At 30.5% G+C, this 15,863-nt stretch overlaps 2 protein-coding genes and 1 pseudogene across 4 annotated transcripts; 2 read left to right on the top strand and 1 right to left on the bottom strand.

Annotated features, from left to right (window-relative positions):
• Positions 1-1,986: 1,986 nt before the first annotated feature.
• Positions 1,987-4,386, top strand: LOC108467916 (cation/calcium exchanger 2-like). The gene has a single exon (XM_017768734.2). It carries the CDS (start codon positions 2,506-2,508, stop codon positions 4,216-4,218), a length of 1,713 nt encoding a protein of 570 aa, XP_017624223.1. The 5' UTR covers positions 1,987-2,505; the 3' UTR covers positions 4,219-4,386.
• A 670-nt stretch (positions 4,387-5,056) lies between these two features.
• LOC108470299 (ubiquitin-conjugating enzyme E2 2-like) lies at positions 5,057-9,205 on the top strand. 3 transcript variants are annotated; one of them, XM_053018268.1, is made up of 6 exons: positions 5,057-5,454; positions 5,537-5,562; positions 6,337-6,426; positions 6,525-6,613; positions 7,371-7,517; positions 8,032-9,205. In XM_053018268.1, exons 1-5 carry the CDS (start codon positions 5,330-5,332, stop codon positions 7,497-7,499), a joined length of 459 nt encoding a protein of 152 aa, XP_052874228.1. In that variant the 5' UTR covers positions 5,057-5,329; the 3' UTR covers positions 7,500-7,517; positions 8,032-9,205. The 3 variants fall into 3 exon arrangements, with proteins under 3 accessions (XP_052874228.1, XP_052874227.1, XP_017627086.1); XM_053018267.1 differs by having other exon boundaries at positions 5,087-5,454; positions 8,144-9,205; XM_017771597.2 differs by having other exon boundaries at positions 5,087-5,454; positions 8,869-9,205.
• Positions 9,206-11,230: 2,025 nt separating this feature from the next.
• On the bottom strand, positions 11,231-13,497 carry LOC108468901 (plant cysteine oxidase 1-like; annotated as a pseudogene).
• Between the last annotated feature and the right edge of the window lie 2,366 nt (positions 13,498-15,863).

The following is a 15,863-nucleotide window of genomic DNA, read 5'->3' on the forward strand; positions in this document are numbered from 1 at the left end:
TATAAGTTTATAATTATAAAATCAAAATTATGACATGGACTCATTGATTCTTGGCTTCTTCGTTGGTCCACAAAAAAGCTGACATTTGTGCTTATCCTAGTACCATTGCTTAAATGCCAGTCATTTTCATAGCTAATTATAATTTTTTTCTTTGTACCAATTTGTCAAAAAAAACCTGTGTTTTGGGTGTCAGTCTGCTCAAATGTATTTTTCTTAACCAACTTGAATAAGATATCATAAAAGGATAACATGCTTAATCATCTACAATAGTGTAAAATGTAAGAAATTCAATCCTCAATTTTTAGTTTCATTGTGTAATGAGTTATATGTATGTATGTTTTTTATTATTATAAAAATAGATTAATTCATGTCATGTGTTGAATTTTATCAATTGGGAAGAGTTGAGAGTTGAGATAAAGGGCGAATTAATAAATTTTTTTGGAGCCAAAATTAATTAGTTATGTATTTTTATGTAAAATAAAATATAAATTTATCATTATATTAATTTATATTTTATAATTTTAAAAAGTAAACCAATGTTATAAAATTTTTGAACGTTGAAATACAATCTACCGGTATAATTTTATAATATTTAAAGGAAAAAAATATTATTTTCCCATTTATAGGGACCTGGCCTTGCCAGGCCTTTTGGTAGGATCATGCTTGAATCTATGCATTGTATAGCTTTATTATTTCATGTGTTTAGCTTTGTCATTTTTTTGTCAATATAAACAAATATATCTACAAAAACAATTTTTTAGAATAAATAAATAAATTTGGAGATTATTTTTTAAATATTAAAATTTAAAATAAAGTGATACTATTTATCTCTAAATTTGACAAATTTTCTTAACTTAGTACCTAGAGGATGTGCCACTCACTCAAAGTATTGTTATATTTTTGATGGAATGGACATGTACCCACTTTTGTTTAGGTTTATTTTGAATATGTATTTTATAATTTTTAAAAAGAATTTAAAATAATGAATTTGGACTGATGCCCAAATTTATTCAATCAAAATTTAAAAAAAAATCTAAAATTGATAGTTTATTTTGAAAATATAAAATATTAAAAAAGCCCCACGTCTATAATGATCATGGATATCTAGATTCATTTAAATATGCAAATTTAGTAAATTTTATATAATTTTTTATAAAAATCAAATGATAATGTAACATTTTGAAAAATTATCATGTCATCACCTTTTAACAATATTTAAAATGAAATACAAATTTAAAATTAATATGAAAAAAAATTAAATTGAGAAAAGACACCAAATCAAAACTAAACATTACTTTTTTTCCCTAAATTTTAAATTAGACAAATCTCACTATATATGTAATTATAATAACAAAGGTTAACCTTAAAGTTAAAAACTAAACATGAAAAATTGGACATTAGTCCAAAATTTAAGATTGTTTGGATATTTATTTTAATACAGTGAATTTAACTTTTTTTTCGTCTCAACCTATAATATTATTACAATATTTAATTTTATCATATCATTATTTTTATACTAATAATAAATAAATACATTCACTATTTAAAACAAACAATTAATGTGTCAGTTGTCAAATTCACGTGTATGGGTCCATTTCAAAAGGAAATGAATTTCGTAAGAAATTAAATAAATATTATACATAAAAAGAAACAGCAGCCCCACATTCCATCTCTCTCACATATTTTTCACATTGCTTTTGAATTTCGTAATATATAGATAGATAGATATATGTTTTGGATCACTTAATAGTGTCAATTAAAATCATTAATTTTGAACCTATAATGATCATCAGATTAAGGTTATGGTACATCTATTACGTGAATAATTTTAAAAAATAGATAATTTTATTTATTTATGTTTTTAATAAAAATATAAAAGAATAATAATATAATAATATAATTTACTTTATAAAATATATAATAGTGATTTTTTTAGGCATTCATTTAGTTGGAGTTCGAATCTTAATACTTCTTCGTTTGAAGAGTATAAAATATGTTAACGATAATTCGTTCTCTCTCTTCCTTTTTTCCCTTTTTCTTGTCCTTTCCTTTTATTTTCTTCCTTTCTAATCTTCACCACAATAATAAAAGAAAATTGGTAATTCGTTTCCTTCTTTTTTTTCATGTTTGGTACTGGTGTCCCAATGAGGCGAAATGTGCTTTGTTTACTTAATCCTTACGAATATTTCTTTAGCCAAGTCGGCTGCTATAAGCATATTAATAATTTTTTTTTTAAAAAGCATATTAATAAGTTTTCTCCACTTTGTTGTAGAACCCTCCAAAGTCCAAACTATTTGTTTCTTTTTCCTGAACCAACAGAAAACCAGCAAATTTTCCTGGGAAAACTGCTTTAACCCCAAGTTAAGGTTCGTTCCTATATTGGGTTTGTTTTTCTCTTCCAACTTCATCTAACAGGGAAACAGAGTTCCTAACTTTCCAAGTTTTCATAATCATGATTTAGTACAATCCTTTTTGTGCCTGTAAGAAAGTTTTTGGTTTTCTTTAATGGGAACTTGGGTTTCAAAATCTGGGAACAAAAGCAAAAGGTACACAATTTTCTTGAACATTTCATTTCTCTTAGTAGCTTGTGTGTTCTTGATTATATGTTTTAGCTCTTCAAGACTTGTTGTTGTTTTAACCAGCAGCAATAGTCAACAAGATTGTAAGACCTTAGAGAATTTAGATGATTACAAAGCCAAATGTTCTTCCCTTAAACTCAACAACCCATGTGTCTCTCAAGGCTATATTGATTATCTTTACTTTTTTTATTGCAATTTTGGAACATGTCCCCTTTTAGGTCATTGTCTTTTGATCCTTTGGCTCCTTGTGTTGTTCTATCTTTTGGGAAACACAGCTTCTGAGTACTTCTGTTATTCCCTTGAAAGCTTGTCAAGCTTGTTGAAATTGTCTCCTACACTTGCTGGTGTTACACTTTTGTCATTAGGCAATGGTGCCCCTGATGTGTTTTCTAGCATAGTTTCTTTCACGGATAGTGGAACTCAAGATATTGGCTTAAACACAGTTCTGGGTGGTGCTTTTTTTGTAACATGTGTTGTGGTTGGAACCATAAGTACTTTCGTTCACCATAAACATGTCCGAGTTAACAAACCAGCTTTTGTAAGAGATGTATGTTACCTTCTCATGGTTATTGCAACCTTGATTTTGATGTTGGCTTATGGGAAAATCAGTCTTTGGGGAGCAATTGCATTTGCTTCTATGTATATGGTTTATGTTACCCTTGTTTATGTTATGTATGTTGTTTGGGACTCTGGTGATATGGACAAAACGGATTCCGATTCAAGTTTGAATGTACCAATTTTGAACAGTATCGAGAAAGTAGAGCTCGGTTATGTCGAGGAAGGGAATGTGAAAGATGAGCATGAGAAAGGAGTTTGTTTAAGAACATCAAGTTCTTGTAAATTTTTACTTTGGATCCTTGAGATGCCTCTTTATTTAACTAGGAGATTGACAATACCAATTGCTTGCCAAGAAAGATGGTCTAAGCCAATTGCAGTTGTTTCAGTCACATTGGCACCAATTCTCTTATCTATACTTTGGGATCTTCAAGACGACAATGTTAATCTCAGTCTCACCTTCAATTCAGGCTTGGTTTATGGAACCGGGGTCTTTGCCGGAACCGTCTTTGGGGTCCTTGCATATTTGAAAACTGAAAAATCAAGCCCGCCGAAGAACTGTTTGCTCCCGTGGTTAGCTGGAGGGTTCTTCATGAGTGTGATTTGGAGTTACATCATAGCTCAAGAACTAGTCGGCTTACTGATTTCGATCGGCTACATAATCGGAATCAACCAAGCCATCCTCGGTCTCACCGTCCTGGCTTGGGGAAACTCACTTGGTGATCTAATAACCAACTTGACGATGGCATTGAATGGTGGTCCACAAGGTGCACAAGTAGCCATATCAGGCTGTTATGCTGGTCCCATCTTCAACACCCTGTTTGGTTTAGGCATGTCCCTCATTGGTTCTGCCTGGTATGGATACCCTTCACCTGTTGAAATCCCTAAAGACCCTCATCTCCTTGAAACACTGGGTTTCCTAATTGCTGCCTTAATATGGGCACTTTTGGTTCTACCATTGAGACACATGAAGCTTGATGGTGTCCTTGGAGGTGGTCTGTTTCTCATCTACTTCACTTCCATGTCTTTAAGGTTCATCCAAGTAGTTTGGGAACCCTTACCTAATACTGTTTCTATCACTTGAAATTTGAAAAATTATATTCATATATATGTAACTATTAGATGCATAGAGCATGCCTTACTGTATAGTAGTAACCAATTAATTTACTGATTTATCTTTTAATTGACTGGTAATTTTTTATGTTATTTGGATTTAGTGTCGGATATAAATGATATTTAATGTGTTTTTTTTAATTTTGATGTTACAAACAAGCTAAACCCAAATTATATGATATGAATATATAAACTGGACATAAATATATGAATATATATATATGATTCATGTGAAAATATAAGTAAATGTAGCATTGATTTGATTGTAACGAAAGAAATATACACCAATTGTTAGGTTAAAAGAAGGAACAATGACAGAAGCAAATATACATGAAAAGAAGTAAATGTCAATTTTGGCTTTGCCTAAGTTGCTTTGGCAGTTTGGAAGTTTGGAAGTTTTGGTCTCACTTTTCAAGAGTTTGATAATTCATTCCGCTTTTTCTTTTAAGTCTTAATTTGATTAAAATGAAGGTTGTTGTCAATCTCTATTTATAGACTAAGAAAAGATTATAAATTTAAATGCTTATTTACAATTACGTCCCTAAATGAATAAATACTTTCAAATGTTCAGCTCATATTTATAATGTTTATTATATAAATTTATACAAATATTTAATACTTCCGATTTAATCTTCACAATCTAAAAGATTTAATACGAATGATCCGATTCTAATTACATGAATTTAAATATATTTAAAATAATTTAGACATGATATAAAAACTATTCTATTCACCCATATTTTTGTTTTAAAAATAAGAAAAATAGATATTCGAATACAATGACGTGGCGCAATACCATTTGTCCATGCAGTCACGTAATGACCATTCACCGCCCATAATTTTCTTTTATTCTCTGAAACAAATTATTAATAATAATGAAAGAGAAAAAACCAAAAACAAAAAAAAGGAGCAGCTTGACCTCCCTTTTGTGAAGCACCCATAATCTTAGAGATGGATATTTGATAGATTTCCCTTTGATCTCCTTTTCTCTTTAAAGAAAAATTAGTTTTCGATTTCATTTTCAATTTTATATATTTTGGATTAGATTTGGTTGGTCTTAGGGAAAAACAAAGGAAAGGGCAATGTCAACCCCAGCAAGGAAGAGGCTGATGAGAGACTTCAAGAGACTACAGCAAGATCCACCTGCTGGTATTAGTGGGGCTCCTCAAGATAATAATATCATGTTTTGGAACGCTGTAATTTTTGGGTATTTCTCCTTTTTCTCTTTTATTTGCTTTGGTTTCCATTTTAGGTCTTTTTTTTCCTGAATTTTGGGTTTATTTTTGCAGGCCTGATGATACTCCTTGGGATGGCGGTAAAATTTTATTCTTTTGTTGTTGAATTTTATGAACTTTGTGTTATTTGTTATGCTGTTGATGTTTTGTTATGGTATTTTGTTGTAGTTTGTGAAATTTGAGCTGTTAATTGTGTTAGTTTTTATGGGTTTTAGGTGAAAAATGAATAAATTTGTTCTATTTGCTGTTTTAGTTTTGTTGAAGTCTCCGCCGGTTCTGGGCGGACGACACTTCACCGAGTCGGGAATCCCTCAACAAGTTCTTACTGATTTTTTAGTCATTTTGCCTTGAAATTTTTGAATGAAACTGTATTAATACATCATTCGAACATACATGGTTTCTCGAGTCAATGAAGGTGAGTCAAGGTCGAAATCTTTTGCAATCTGTTTTATAGTCGATGAACTGTTTTCAGTTTATGGCTCTAGAGTTTTATCCTTTTTTGTGTGCTTCTCGTTTGTTTTCTATTGATGTTCATGACGATTAATGCCAATTGATCATCGCTTTTGGCCGTAATAAGAATTGCCACTTTTTACTTTAGCCAGTGTGAAGAATTAACAAGTTATATTCACTGCTGCTTGCCTGTTTGTTCGAATTCGTTTCCTTGTTTAAAATCATTGGTATCGAGTATGCTTACAGTTGCATTTTTCATGAGCTTTGGTGGGAATTGAATATAAAATGGAGAATTTAAAACATAAATGTATATTGTAACTTATAACTGACTTTATGGCATGTTAGTTACTGGTATCTTATTTGTATATCTTATGTAACACAACGTTTTTATTGAGATTTCTCAGGTACGTTCAAGCTGACTTTGCAGTTCATGGAGGATTATCCAAATAAGCCTCCAACCGTTCGGTTTGTCTCACGGATGTTTCATCCAAATAGTATGTACTCAATTGTTTTCATTGGTTTTATCTGTGGGATTATATGCAAATTGTTTTTGTTTTGTTTTCAGTCTAATGATCTGTCATTGTTCAATCAGTCTATGCAGATGGGAGTATTTGTCTCGATATTTTACAAAATCAGTGGAGTCCTATATATGATGTTGCCGCTATACTCACTTCGATTCAGGTGCAGCATTCTATGGCTTTTTACTTTTTTTTTTTTTATAATCTTTCTTTCTGAAGAAATTGTTTCTCACCAATGGCTGCCCTTAACTTCGTCAAATTTTGGAACTTTATGAGTTATACATATATTTCTTTACATGAGATTTTTCCCCCTGTGCTTCTGCTTCCTGCTACATAATTGAAAATTTTTCATTGATGCAATAACCATACTTTTCATTGACATATTTGTCCAGTCTAGAATGCTTAATCGAAATTTTTTTGGTTATCAATATTAATGTCGTTCAGCTATTGCTATGTGTCTGTGTCTGTGTTCGATGTTTATGTTTAAACTGGAACATAAATAAGGTTAACCGTTTTATTTTGTTATTGTTTTCTTGAATCATGGTCTGAGATTATATAACTGGTAGTGTTCTCTGATCATGTTACTTTGATTTGGGGGCGAATGTCAGTTATAAATATGCGTATGCATCTAGTATGGGTATGCTAATTTTCAAATATTTGAAGGATCATACTCTACCTATGTCCAAATATAACAGATATGGGTATTTTAGAAAAAATGAGAGTTCGGGACTGTTTGTACATGGTTTTTCTTGTTTACTATTGTTCCGGGACTGTGTATAAATGGTTTTTCTTTTTAACCATCGTTACACAGTTTGATTGACATGGTTTACTTTGCTTAAAAGTATTGAGGAAGTGTGAATCTGTGCTTCTCCATTAAGGTAGATTAAACATGAAAATGACTTTGTTTGTGCTTTTGCCAGTCTCTTCTTTGTGATCCGAACCCGAACTCTCCAGCAAACTCGGAAGCGGCTCGTATGTTTAGTGAGAATAAGCGGGAATACAACCGAAGAGTGCGTGAAATAGTGGAGCAGAGCTGGACTGCTGACTGAATTGCAGTATTAGCAATGGTAACCTGCCATCATTCTCTGAAAAATAAGAAATGCCATACTGTCACCGCCGCTGCTGTCACCGCCACTGCTGCCAGTGCCGGTGGTGGCGAACTCGAAAACCATTTCTCCAACCTATTATTGTACATTTGTTGGGTGATTATTCTCTTTGAATGACTTGATTTCTGCCTCCTAAATAGCCCCTGCCATTATTGGTTTCTTGAATTTTAAAACTATTCTTTTCTCTTGATTTCTAAGACTAAAAGTATTTGTTTGGTAATTTTTGTATGATTAATATTTGCTTAATCCGATTAATCTGATTGTTGTCTTTCATGTTCGAGTAAATTAAAATTATATTTAAAAAAAATCTGATGGTGAAATATATATTGAAAATATTTAATTTCTTTATTCATATGATAGAAATATCATATTGATTTGAAAATTTTATATATAGTAAGTATAATTGTATTGCTAAATCCAATAGTTGGTTATTAAAGTATCAATCTTATGTATTATTAGTAATGATTAATTACAGTTATAAATTTGAAAGTATCTTTGCTTCGAGGAGGAAGGATTGATTTGGAGAATCGGCAATGGAGATGGAGTTCATGTTTGGGAAGATAAGTGGCTGGTTGGTTTGGTTACAGGTTTTGTCCAAACCCCTCATAATTTCTGGTGACCAAACCTCAAGGTGAGCGATCTTATGCATCGATCCAGGAGTGGTTGGAATCGTGATTTAGTGATGACGATGCCAATGCGACATTTGGGCTACCGATCTCCGCTCATAATCGGCAAGAGACGATCAGTGGAGTTTACACTGTGAGAATAGGCTACAAACTCCTTGGAAGAATGCAAGGTATTGGCAGAATGGAGCAAAACCATTCGGACAAGGAGGGATGGAAACTGATTTGGCTATCTAAGTTACCACCAAGAATTAAGATGCTCCTTTGGAGAGCTGGGAACAACATTCTCCTGATCAGCAGTATACTAGTTCGACATAGAATTTCGATGGTGATGAAATATATTTACGTGTTGCGCTCTTGTTAAAGTTTGGGACCTCTTGGCTTTCTCATCTAAAGTCTATGAAGTTGAAGGAAACTCTTTCTTTGAATGGCTAATCAATTGCTACCCAAAATTTGGAATTGGGGAGTTTCGTAGGTGGTGTGAATCGATTTGGACAGTTTAAAATAGGACGAAATTTCGAAGGAAGCGCGATGATGCTTGCGAAGTAGTGGATTTTGTTAGGACGATGATTTTGATGCATCCTTTATTGTTAAAAACACCTTTGCTACCCATTTTCCCAACAAATGGAAGCAGCCACCTAGAGGACCTATGAAGCTTAATATTGATGCTGGTTTGATTGTTGATGCAGGGGTGGTGCTATCATTCGTGACTCTGATGGAGCTCTTGCTAGGAAAGTACCTCAATTGCAATCGTGCAGCGCGGGTGATGACACCAGCATTGCAGTGTTCGTCTGGAGTTAGATTAAGCTAGCGTAAAGCCAATCCACGTGGTCACTGGAACTACGAAGCATGGGGGATTGTTATGTCCAATTGCGGTACGGAAAACATGGAACCATGCTGCTATAGATTTAGCAAATTTTGCTTTCAATGTAAGTTGATGAATTTGTTTGGATGGAGGAAAGTCCTCTTTTCTTGGAGGGCTGTCTTCAACTGAATTTCTCTAAAAATTATATTTTCATTAGGGTATTTTTATTTTTCATATAATAAATCAATAAAATAATAATCATAATAAAATTTTAACCCAAAATACTATACACGATAAACAATGAACTTATGATTGTAATCAAAGCATTAATTGATTTTTATGTGAATTTTAGTAAAAATATATGTTGTATAATTCTTTTTCACCCACATACTGTCTCATAAATATAATATTTATTAGATCTTCACAATAAGTATCTTATTAAGTTTACTTAGCTCTAATTTTTAAAAATTTATACTTTATTCAGAAGTTTAAAATATTTATAAATTTTCATGACCACATAAAAATTAATTAATTTATTACTTTATATACACCATTGGGTATTAGTTGGTTATATTAGACAAAGTCATATATCTTTAATGCTGAATGTGTGATTAAAGTACATTCTTTGAACTTTAGAGTTACATTAACCAAATGATTCATGTACCAAAAGAGAAGACAGGACACATACTTTAGAGGTACATTGAACTTATCACGTCAAAATGATTCATGTACCACGAGAGAAAGAATAAAACATGTACATTTATACTATAGAGGATTATCCCTATGTAAAAGACCTTTAGTTGCTATCATCACCCGAATCAAGTTTGAGAATTTTCTTTAAAATTTAAATACGAGGAGAGCAAGAGGAAAGAAGACCAAATTCATTTGAAAGTTTAAGTGTTGGATGTAATGTAATGTATAATGCCCTTCTATTTATTATCACGAAAGATAATTATGAACTCTAAATATTAACTGTAAAATAAACATTAACTACATAAATAATGAATTATATTCAAAATTCCAAAATAAAAATTGAGAATTTTCAAAATAATTCTGACCTTGCCAATATAATATAACCCTGTTGACAAAAGATTGGGGGCATAAGTCTTAATTTTGAGTCTCAAGCAATTATATTTTCGGGACCAAATAAAAAATTTCCTAAAACCGTGAGCCCAACCTGGCAAACCAGAAAAAGCTATATCCAAAACGTGCTCAAAATGTGTATTTATTGAATCAATCATTCGAAATTGTTGGATTGAATTTGTTTTGGATAAATTATACTGTTGGTCACGTTATTATTAATAAACTTTTTGTTTTAGTCACTTTATTATGAAAATTTATAAAATTAACGTTTCTTTTGGTTACTCATTGTTGGTAACGGACTGATGATGAGATTCATTAGCTTATTTTTACTACTACTTAATTTGGCTCTTGAAGTATAGTTAAAATGTCGATATGATATTTTCCATTTTTTATTTTTAATGATAATTCTAAAAAGTTCTAAAGAATTACAAAATTATAAAAAAATTCACAGTTTATTTTTGAAGTTATAAAAATTATAATTATGCAAAAAAGTGTTAAAAATTTAAAATTTTCATAAAATTCTAAAAACTAAATTAAAAAATCTAAAATTTATTTTTAAATATTAATATTTGAAATTATAAAAACAGAATAGTATAAAATTTTAGAAAAAATATAAAATAAAAAATCTTAAATTTCTTTAAAAAATAAAAAAATCAAATTTTTCATAAAATTGTAGAGAAATCTTAAAAATTTTGGAAATAACTCAAGAACAAAGATTTTTTTTTTCCAAAACGCAAATCAAATCATAAATCAATATTTATTTGGAAAAATGTAGATCAAAATCCAAAAGGAAGATGAGACCATGCATTTCACATTCATTCTGATTTATGCTTTAATTTAGATTTTAGACAAAAATCAATTTATAAAAATATTATGAAACTCCTTATATTAAGAGAAAGATTACATTTTATTTCCCTACTTAAAAATAAAAATATAAGAATATAAGAATTAATTCTTATATGTTAAGAAAAAATTATAAATTCATCCTTACGTAAAAAATTTTACACTATTAAGTAATTATTTAAATTTTTTATAAGTAATATGGAAGAATTTTTGGTGATACTTTTATTTAATCCTATTTATTCCAGGTCATTTATATTTTTTTGAAAAATCCAACACTTTGATATAATTTTATAATTTTTTATAAGATAAAGAAATAAAAATATCCAAGGTAGAGATTAGTTATCGACTAACAAAATAATGACAATGTAGCTCTTGTATTATTATTACACCAGTGGCTAATTAACATTTTTTTTAAAATATTTAACGAAGATTAAGTAGAAATATGTTTGTAATAAAGTAGATCCTAATCTACGATCTGAGGACCCCGTAGTCAATTCTCTCCATGTGTGAATTCTGGGGCACTTCAATTTCTTTCAACCATCTCAAATAATCACTTCCTCCTTCATTCACTCTACTACTTTCTCCATCTGCACATTCCAAAAGCACTCAAACTAAGTATTTGCATTCCATGCTTTTTTCTTGTAATGAAACATCATGGGGCAAAGCTTTCACTTACCTGACAAAGCCGAGTGTTGCAACTCTTTGTAATAAGAACAATCACGGTCGTCTTTAGAGTAAGGAGGGCCGAGAACATCGAGCACCGCGCATGGTGTTACGGCTCTGAATTCATGGATGTTACCTCCTGTTGTGGGATACAACACTGAGGTCTTGCATGGCGCTTTCAGCACGCTATCGACTTTCAACTTTGCCAATCTCGCTGTAACGCAAAATAAATACATGAATGGATTGCCTCAGTCCGGATGCTCTTGCAAGCAAAAGATAGATTCTTACGCTGGGATTCGGGTGGCGGCATAGAATCCACCCAATCGTACGACTTTATATGCAAATCTCCCAGCAAAAGCTTGCTGAAAACAGTCATCCCTGGATGATTATGGAGAGGGATGACAGCATTTGCTGCAAGAAAGAAAATGCAAAGCTGCACCACAGAAAAACAACAACAACGTATTAATGTCTTTAAACATTTTTCATTTTTCTTGAAACATTCTGTGTATGTTGAAACAAGGATATCAGTACAAGAAAATCTTTAAAATAATCAATATATACACACTTGCATGTATGTAACACTAATTACCATTTTCACCCTAACTTGTAAAGAAGATATCAATGCGTTTGGTATGAGCTCATACGAATCAAAATACACGATTATCACAAAACAAATATTTTAAAATAGATGAAATATTACCAAATTCATAAAATGAGACAGAAGAGAAGGCATATACTAACCGAGAACTCATCACATTGGTAAATGGGTGTATATGAAACACTTGGAGTTCCTTTCGCCACACTCTTAGATTTGAAGAACTGCATGTTTTTGCTAAGCCCCACATGTTTTGGCTTCATCTCATCTACAATAAATAACCAAACTTCTTTTATACATATACATATACAAATTGAAGGTAAAGGCTTGATAAATTACTTGGTCCAATACATAAATGCATATATGATACACACACACATGTTGTGGATCATAGTTTTTGATGAAATATTAGGGTACATCACACTGTCATGCGGGATATTGAAAAGGGACAAATACATGTGAAAGCTTAAAGCAGATAATTAATCAAAAAATGCTATGAACTCCAGTTTTTGTAATTACTCTTCAATTTCATTGATAAACACTAGCTAGGCAATCAGGATATATACATGAAAATACATAACGTTATCAACTTTATGCACTAAAAATTACGAGACACTGACATGCATTAAAATGCTAATACTTCGAATTCAAATGTGTTGAATATCCTGTATAAAATCTGCATGAACAAAGCCCCCTAAAAACATTTTTTTTTGGCTTCTTTTTAACAAAAAATCAAACTGAAAGAAGAATAGGGAATTTTAACTTAATTACCAAGAATGCTGCATAGCTTGTTGACATCAGAATCAGACGGAACAGTTTCAGGGCCTTTAAACACTTCCCTACATGAATCAAACAGCTTTTGTAGCACTTTAGGATCTTTTCTTTCCCTGTATGATGATCTGTTGTTCTTCTTCTTGATTGGTCTCTTAACGTATCTCACCTTGTTGTTTACATGTCTTATTTTCATAATACCCTTCCTTTGATCCATCAATCCACCACCATCCACCATCATAAAGCTTGATTTCACGCAACAAAACCCCGGAGTCTTAAAACTCAAGAAAAAAAAAAACCAATAAAGAACACAAAAATCCCACGAAGAAAAAGCAAGTCTTTCAAGGGTTTTCAATACAGATTAGTGTAAATGGGTTGGTTTGAATCAAGAAGATAAGCTTTGATATTGGCAAAAGACATAATGAAGTGCCAAAAGAAAATTGTGGAAATATGTGAAAAGAGTGTAGAAGACTGTAGGGAAATACTGTAGGGAGAGAAGGTGGTATATATAAGGGTGGGAGAGAGAGCAAAACTAGGGGCCATGAACACTGGGAAAAAGCTTTTATAGTTTTAGGGAATATTTTATATATAAATATATGAAGGAGCAAAGAAAACTATGGATAACAAGTGGGAAAAGATAAAGAGAAAAAGGCTGTTTCCTATAGCTTTTTTTTTTTTTTTTTCCTGGGTAAATTATAAAGCTTTCCCGCACCAAGATTGAGAGTTGAATACTGCCTGTAACCGACCCCTAGTTTTTTTTTTTTTTTTGAATTTATGCATTTTATTTTACTTTTTATTTTTGTTTTTAATTAATAAATTCTATTTAAGAGTTAAATTATTTGTTTAAATGCAGTTTATTTTACATAAAATATTTAATAATTAAAAATATTTTATATTAAATGAGTGCTAAAATGTTTTTACTCACGTCTCTTGGACAGATGAAAAAATGTCAATATGCATTTATTGAAATTATGGAATCACTATTTAAAGAAACGTTTTTTGCATTTAATTACATTGCTTTATTGATTAAAAAGTTATTAATTATATTTTTCTTACTATAAAACCACCTTAAAATGTTAATAAATAAATTGATTTCATTTTGTTATTGACTTAAAAGGGAAAAAACAACTCATTGTGATGATGTGATGAGCTAGTGCGAATATGGCACTTACATTAACTTTTAAGAATTAAAAAGTAAAAACGATATTGGAATTTAAATTTTACAACCCATAAATCATAAATATCCTCCAAATAAAGCTCAATAAAAAGTTTACGACATGCAAATATCACGTGCCACAGTTGAATTCTAGACTTATGATATAAATATAATTTTGGTTAAGCAGTTAGTATAATTGTTATTTTCTTTATGGATGTATTATAAAATTTATTGTCTATCTTTTGGCAAAAACTGATGAACTTGTTTAATCAGAGTAAAATTTTATGCCCTCGATGAGAAGTTCTAGATAACTTTCATAATCTCCACGTTATTAAATTGAATTAACACTATTTCATAATATCAATTATGAAGAAGAGTCAATTCATTTAATATGCTCCATAGCTTAGCTTCAAAGTTTGCACACTTCCCCAATGTTTATTATAGCCTAAAATTCTTTCTCTGTTTTAATCAGGCAAGACTCCTCTGCAGCAACAAAAAAAATTTTCTTTCTGTAAAAATAATGGTGAAAACCCCTTCCCACTCTTGCCCTCCATGTGTATTTTTGTAATAAAAAAATATTATCCTAAATTTTAAAATTATAGGAGAAAAATGTATGAAAAATGAGGACATTGGATTCTAATAAGTAGTGTTTTGGAAAACATGTTGACAGCTTAATAAAAAAGGATGATTAGTGATTGAATGATTAGAAGTTTTTGAGGTTTGGGAGATTAATCCCTTTCAACAACATCATCAATTTTTGGCACCGCTTCAATCTTGGTTCAACTCTCCATTCATTTCCTTTTTCACGTTTTTATCCAAACCACAACACCGCTAATTTACACGTTTACTTTTTAGTTTATGTTTTCATCAAAATTTACGTTCTTGTTGATGTCGCTATTAACGATATTTTTAGGGTAAATTTTTCGGTTAGTCACCCACTTTTTAATGTGTTTTCATTTTGGAAAAAAAAAAATTCTTACAATTTCATCACATAACTTTTAGGGTGTTTTCATTTTAGTTATCAAATTATTAAATCATTGATGACGGCTGATTGTACTTGCCCACATCATATTTACTTTTTCATTTTGGTCACCAACTTTTTGGTCACTTTCATTTTAGTCACCGAACAAAACCTTTTTTTTTTAAGTCTTGATTCGGGTAAAAAATTAAGGATTAAAGTGAAAAGACGATAGAGATTAAAACAATGCATTAATTTTTTTCAAAATTGTATCTATTTATCCCATTGTTGAATATTCTAATTTTTTCATTCTCGAAAATTTAAATTTAAAAATATTCATATCAATTAAATAAATTGTTGAAAAAAATTAGGATGAAGTACAAAAATGGTCACTTAAGCATTGTCTGTGTTCTATTTTGGTCATTAAACTATTCGAAATCAATTTTTTTGATCACCAAGCGTTAATAGCAGTTTGAAATTTGACTAGTGCTAATTTGTCACTATAATATTTAAATTAATTTATTCTCCTTATAAATTTTAAAATTTTATTTTATATTTTCAAATTATATTTAATGAAATCAATTTAAATAACACATGTTTAATAACTGTCTATGGAACTTAAATTTCGTTTGATTATAAAATCTTGAAATTTCTATGCTAAACTAAAAGCAAAGAAAAATTCTTGAAATTAATTAATTGTTTGTTCTTCGTTTGGATAAAGAATTTATGAAAATAATTTGAGATTATGTTTGGCATTGAAGATAAATTTAATTAATTATAATGATTTTTTCTTTACTTTTATCTTAGTAT

The sequence above is a fragment of the Gossypium arboreum genome, chromosome 8 (genome assembly GCF_025698485.1).
Source record: "Gossypium arboreum isolate Shixiya-1 chromosome 8, ASM2569848v2, whole genome shotgun sequence".
Taxonomy (NCBI): Eukaryota; Viridiplantae; Streptophyta; class Magnoliopsida; order Malvales; family Malvaceae; genus Gossypium; species Gossypium arboreum.

Excerpts from the sequence above, each read along its gene's own strand:
- LOC108467916 (XM_017768734.2), top strand. The coding sequence starts at position 2,506 with ATGGGAACTTGGGTTTCAAAATCTGGGAACAAAAGCAAAAGGTACACA.
- LOC108470299 (XM_053018268.1), top strand. The coding sequence starts at position 5,330 with ATGTCAACCCCAGCAAGGAAGAGGCTGATGAGAGACTTCAAGAGACTA. Across the intron at positions 5,455-5,536 it reads TGGAACGCTGTAATTTTTGG|GCCTGATGATACTCCTTGGG; the intron begins GTATTTCTCCTT and ends TTATTTTTGCAG. Across the intron at positions 6,614-7,370 it reads CTATACTCACTTCGATTCAG|TCTCTTCTTTGTGATCCGAA; the intron begins GTGCAGCATTCT and ends TGCTTTTGCCAG.